At 35.3% G+C, this 5,797-nt stretch overlaps 1 protein-coding gene across 1 annotated transcript in view; it reads right to left on the reverse strand.

Moving 5' to 3' along the window:
- Positions 1 to 2,268: 2,268 nt before the first annotated feature.
- The window catches only part of PTPN20 (protein tyrosine phosphatase, non-receptor type 20), an 83,277-nt gene continuing 79,748 nt past the window's right edge, over positions 2,269 to 5,797 (reverse strand). Inside the window, exons 7-8 of the mRNA XM_014535667.1 lie at positions 4,124 to 4,186; positions 2,269 to 3,305 (exon numbers count right to left, since the gene is read on the reverse strand). Coding sequence (XP_014391153.1) covers positions 3,213 to 3,305; positions 4,124 to 4,186 — 156 coding nt within the window. The 3' untranslated portion in view covers positions 2,269 to 3,212. The remainder of the gene's footprint in view (positions 3,306 to 4,123; positions 4,187 to 5,797) is intronic.

Below are 5,797 nucleotides of genomic sequence, written 5' to 3' on the forward strand. Positions count from 1 at the left end.
ATATTTAAGTGCAATGTAACAAAATGCCACAAGGTTAGTGGATTAAAACAATAGAAATGTCTCATCTCACAGTTTCCTGAGTCAGGATCCAGGCACAGCTGGCTGGGTCCTCTGCCCGGGGTCTCACCGGGCTAAAATTGTGGCCAGCCTGCTGCATGCCCATCTAGGGCTCCTTCAGGCTCAGCAGAATCTTGGGCTTTGTGTTTTTGACACTGAGGTTCCTGTTTCCTTCAGGGTTGTGAGCAGGAGGAAGAAATTGAAAAGCTATTTGAAAAAATAATGACAGAAAACTTCCCCTAAGTTTTAGATATACAAATCCACGAAGCACAGAGAGTCCCAAACAAGATGGCCCCAAAGGAGCTCATCCAAGACACATCATAATTAAAATGCTAAGGGTTAAAGACCAAGAGAAAATTTTAAAAGCAGGAAGAGAAAAGCAGTTAGTTACTTACAACAGAGGTAGGTAACAACTGTCAGCTAATTTCTCAAAAGAAACTTTGCAGACCAGAAAAGAGTGACAAGAAATATTCAAAGTGATGAAAAGCAAAAATCTACAATAAAGATTACTCTACCCAGCAAAGCTATCATTTAGAATTGAAGTTCAAATAAAGAGCTTCCCAGACAAGAACAAGCTAAGGCGTGTATCACCAGTAAACCAGCATTACATGAAATGTTAAAGGATCTTTTTTAAGAAGGAAAAGATAAATAATATGAACAATAAAATGACAATAAATACATATCTATCAACAATTGAGTCTAAAAATCAAAATAAATGAACAAGGATTCTTCTAATGAAAAAAATAAACTAATGAATAAAATAGAATCAGAGGCATGAATCATGGAACAGACTGAAGAAACTCAGAGAGGAAGGATGAAGGAGGGTGGAAAGAGATTAACTAAATAACTTATGTTCATAACCCAGGGAAATAGACAATAGGGTGGTGAAGGCCTGAGGTGGGGTAGGATCCTGGAGGAGAGAGGCAATGGGGAGGAGAGGCCAGAGACATCTGCAATAATCTCAACAATAAAGATTTTCTAAAAGGAAGGAAGGTGCAGAGGGAGAAAGGAAGAAAGAATGGAAGGACAAAAGAGAAAAAACAGAATGAATAAATAATACATGGTGGGAAAAAGAAAAATAAATTACTAAGACTTATATGAAAATAAAGCCTACAATGTTTATATCTGAGAAGATTTGGTCTAACACGTAAGTCCATCAAGCACATGAAACTTTTTAAATATGTATTTAAAGTTGAAAGGTAATAAATGCATATATGATTATATTTAAATATTTTTTAATTTTTCCCAAATAAGCATTCATATACTCACAAAGATGTCAATGGGAGTTTCATATTCATATCGTAGGCAAAAATTGATTTGTTGTTTTATGAAACTTAGTATTTCAATTAGTCAAAAGTTTTCAATTTGAAATTGACTTCCCAAAAATAAAATCAAAACAAATACAATCAGTCTTCTCATATTTACTTATTTAACTTTCCTGACAAATGAAAAATTAGTCCAGCTATGAAAATAGAAGGCACACATTAAACAAAAAAAAGGCAAAAATTGAGTTTTTCTTTACAAGAATATTTTAAGGCCCAAGTAATAAAAATGCAAGAGACAATACATAGTAAATATTTCCATTTAAATAACAGCATGAAATCCTCAAGAATATTGTTGTCTATTATTTTATAAAAACAGAGGGAAAGATTAGGAATACAAATATTAAAGGCCAATCATCAAAATTAATGTTTAGCATAGAGTACTATTTATATGAACAATGTAAATAGGTAGAATCATCTATTTGACTTAATATAAAATAGATTTCTGGCATATAATTATTTTAAAAATGAGAATGATCATTTTAATTCATCCAATTCAAGTATTCATTCAGCCAAGGGAACAATATAAGCCTCTTAAAAATTCAAGATCTACAGCTTAATATTAGAAATTTTCTTAATATAATACATAGAATATTCTGATCTTTACTGAATTACACTTTACAAAGATGTATATTCAAGTGCTGTATAGCTTAAAATAAAATCTAACTGGTCACTAAAATTCTTTGATAAAATTATCACTGTAATTGTATGAGGCAAAGTCCTATAATAAGATGAATGTAATAATGGCCACAATCTTTTCAAAAACAGAATATGGAAGTTTTCATTTTATGAATTTGGTTTTCCAAAATTTGGTTCCCAAAGCCAATTTCTAAATGTTACAGCAGAGGTGGAGGGGGGTGGGTAATAAAAATAAATGATTTAATAGAACTCTGAAGAAAAAAATAACTATCCTAGATCTTAGTTTGAAAAATATATCTGGCATAAGAGATTCAAAATTACATAATAATGCTTATATCAAAGCCTATTAGTTAGCTAAAGCGCAAAAACTAAAAAGCAAGTAGAATGTAATATTTGCTTTCAACAAAGCAAACTGAGTAATATGTTAAGTGTTAGGGTGGGATAGGAAAGAACTCAAGCCAGGCAAAAGTTTCCTCTTGGACCTTCTCTATAAACAGCTATTTTAGTTTTGGACTGTTCCTCAGTGTGCTCATGTGATGGAGGGAGGAAGTCTGCCCACCCACAAAAAGCTCCCCACACCAACAGGTCTTTGTCCAGTGGTTCTAGAAAGGCAGCTGGTCCTCTGAGCTCCCTGGGGCTCCATGGGACTTGGAGGTACAGAAAAATGGAGTCCAATTTGCATAACACATTAAACCATCCTAATAGGAATCTTCTGTGAACTGAGTTATTCAAATGCCAGCTAACAGTATAGATTCTAGCTAATAACCATGGATAAGTATCTGTCTTGAAAATGCCTGTAAGAAGTCAGTTTACTGGTTCTAGGTCCTCCCAGAATCAGAGCTTCCTAAGGTCTGGGAAATCCTCAGCTCCCTTTAATTATCTTTCCAGATAAAATCTTAATGAATATAGTTTAAGTCCTTTATTGGGCTCTGTAATCCCTTCAACCAAATAGGCTGCAGTTGTTTTAAGAAACTTTTTATTTCATTGAAAAATGTGGGAGGGTATTTTGATATTATCTAAGTAAAGTCAGTGGCTAGACACTATTCACCCCAAACCAAAGAATGCTGCCTTCAGGAGTTGTCAGAAAGGAAATCAAATGATACACCGAGAGAGCACATTGTGCGCACAGCAGAGCCCTTCCTTCAGCACAACCTGTCATGCTCTGTCTGAGGAAGCTCCAGGCCACCTGGTATGTCAAGTGTGATGCAACTTCAGTCTTTCTAAATCCAAAGTCGCAAGCTTCCGAAGAACTTCAAGCACAATTTTATAACAAAACCAATACTGCTCCTGTAGACATATATATGGAAAACAACAGACCGTTAAGTAACTGAATACCAATATCCACTTTCAGAGAACACATTTGTAATTTTCAGCCACAGAGAAAGTTCCTAAAGAGCACACATTTAACTAAGAACTTCTGTACATAAATATATTTTTTAAAATATCAGAAACATAAATGATCACAATATAGTTCTTGGTCTAAAACTAAAGTCTTAACTGAATAGAGGGGAAACTAACTCTCAAACTCATTCTACTTATATTTTCCTTGGATGAATCACATTTTAAACTTTTTTTTAGATATAGCCTCAGGTCTCTCAGACAACAATAGTTCAAATAAAATGCTCCATATTGCTCAATGTTGGCCTAAAAACAGGTCAGCCTGAAGATTCAGGGGTACCTATTTTCATTATCCAGACTCTCTTAACCCCCCAAAATGACTAATAATTAACCTGTGAAAGAAATGATAGTTTTATGACTATCATGACTAATGAGATTAATATTTTAGTGGCAAGTAAATATCCCAGAATTGCTATCCATAAATTTATGAAAATTCATTGAGACATGTTTCTCTAACAAAGCTTGCGTGTGGGCACTGGGAGACTTGGTCTCAGTCTCAGCTCTTCCATTTGCTACCAGAATGAAGTTACTTCATGGAAAAGACTGCATTGCTCTGAACTTGAAGGTCTGCATCACTAATGTCTACCTCAAAAGTGAGAACTCAGTGAGCTCATGTAGGTGAAAGAGCTCTATAAATTGTAATATGCTATACAGTGAATCTCTATATTCATTATTCTTCAAATTAGAATTATGACATGAGAGCTTACCTTTGTTTGAATCATGCCATAACGTTGTGCTCTCATTTGGGCCACGATATCTTTGATGTTGAACTGCAACAGGATGACAGTAATTCTATGTTATCCATATAGAGCGAAACATAAACCCACAATTGCCAAATGAGTATTCAAACTGATTTCTAGTAAAAAACATGCCAAGATTTAACCAGAAAGGTCTCATTTTCAGTCATAAGAAAATGCACTATTTTAACCTAGTCTAATGGATAAGCAACACTTGTATAGTGGGTTTCCAGGAAAAAGCAGGAAGCAATCAAATAACAAGAAATGCTCTCCAAAAGAAATAACAACAAATTTTCCCCTGTGTATACTTTTCTGTTCTCCAAAGAGAGACCTTAAAGCAGCACTATAACTCTGGTAAAGTCTGATGCATAGAAGACTTGTTCTGGCCACAATAGTAGCACAGCTGTTTCTCATAAAGAAAGTCCTCTTGACTCAAATGGAGACCCTGAGCAACAGCCGGCCCGACGCCAGATTCTACACGTGTGCATGGAGATCTGCTCTGCCCAGAGTAGTCGCTGCCTGGGGCAGGCCTGCAAAGGGCGGTTGCTGGGCCACAATGCGATCAGTCCAGAAATGAGCAGTACGTTTTAGAAACTCTTAGGGCAGTCTGCCACTGGCACAGGCTAAGAGGTGTCATCAGCAGAACAGTGCATAGACCAGCTAGGGCGCTGCTGCTCAATTTTCCTGAAGTCACATTTGGTGCAAGCTGAGGACCAGCCATGTGCTGTAAGACCATGTTGACAGCTGAAAATTTTAAGATTTGTCAACCATAACCCAAAAGTATGTAAAAATTAGAGAATATAAGCATTCCTCTACCTTTATAACATGTCATTTTTATAATAATTTTAAATCTAATTTAGCCTTAAAATTTTTATATTGAAATAATTATATATGCAAAGTAGGTTGCCAAAAATACGTATCAAGAAATCCTGTGTATCCTTCACCCAGTTTCCCCAAATTATAACATCCAAGATAGTGGCAGTATAACATCAAAAGCAGAAAATTGACATTGGTACAACCCACAAAGCTTATTCAGATTTTGCCAGTTTTATATGCGATCATTTGTGAGTGTATGTGTTTGTGTATTTGTGGTTCTGTGCAACATTATCACATATGAAAATTCATGTAACTGCAACCACAATCAAGATCCTTGACCATTACACCACCAGATTTCCTTATGCTATCTGTTAGAACTACCATCTACCACAACCCCTCGCCCTTGGCAACCAGGGAATCTGTTCTCCATCTCTATAGTTTGCTTCAAAAGGATTATATAAATGGAATAATGAAATATCTAACCTTTTGAAAAGGACTTTTTTTCATGCATCTTAATTGCCTTGAGACTCATCAAAATTGTTTTGCATATTAATAGATCTTTCCTTCTTGTTGCTAAATAGTATTCTAGGGTCTGGAAATGTACCAGGTTTTTAACCATCAACTTGCTAAAGGACATCCAGGTTGTTTCCAGTTTGGGGCTGTTATGAATAGATCTGCAGTGAACATTTGTGTACAGGTTTTTGTGTGAATATGAGTTTTCATTTCCCTGGAATAATTAACCAAGAGTGCTATTGTTGGGGTTATGTGGTTAAGTTTAGTTTAGAGTTTTAAAAAAACTGTATCATTATTTGCCAGAATCGGTATACT

Source organism: Myotis brandtii, unplaced genomic scaffold (assembly GCF_000412655.1).
Source record: "Myotis brandtii unplaced genomic scaffold, ASM41265v1 scaffold148, whole genome shotgun sequence".
Lineage (NCBI taxonomy): Eukaryota > Metazoa > Chordata > Mammalia > Chiroptera > Vespertilionidae > Myotis > Myotis brandtii.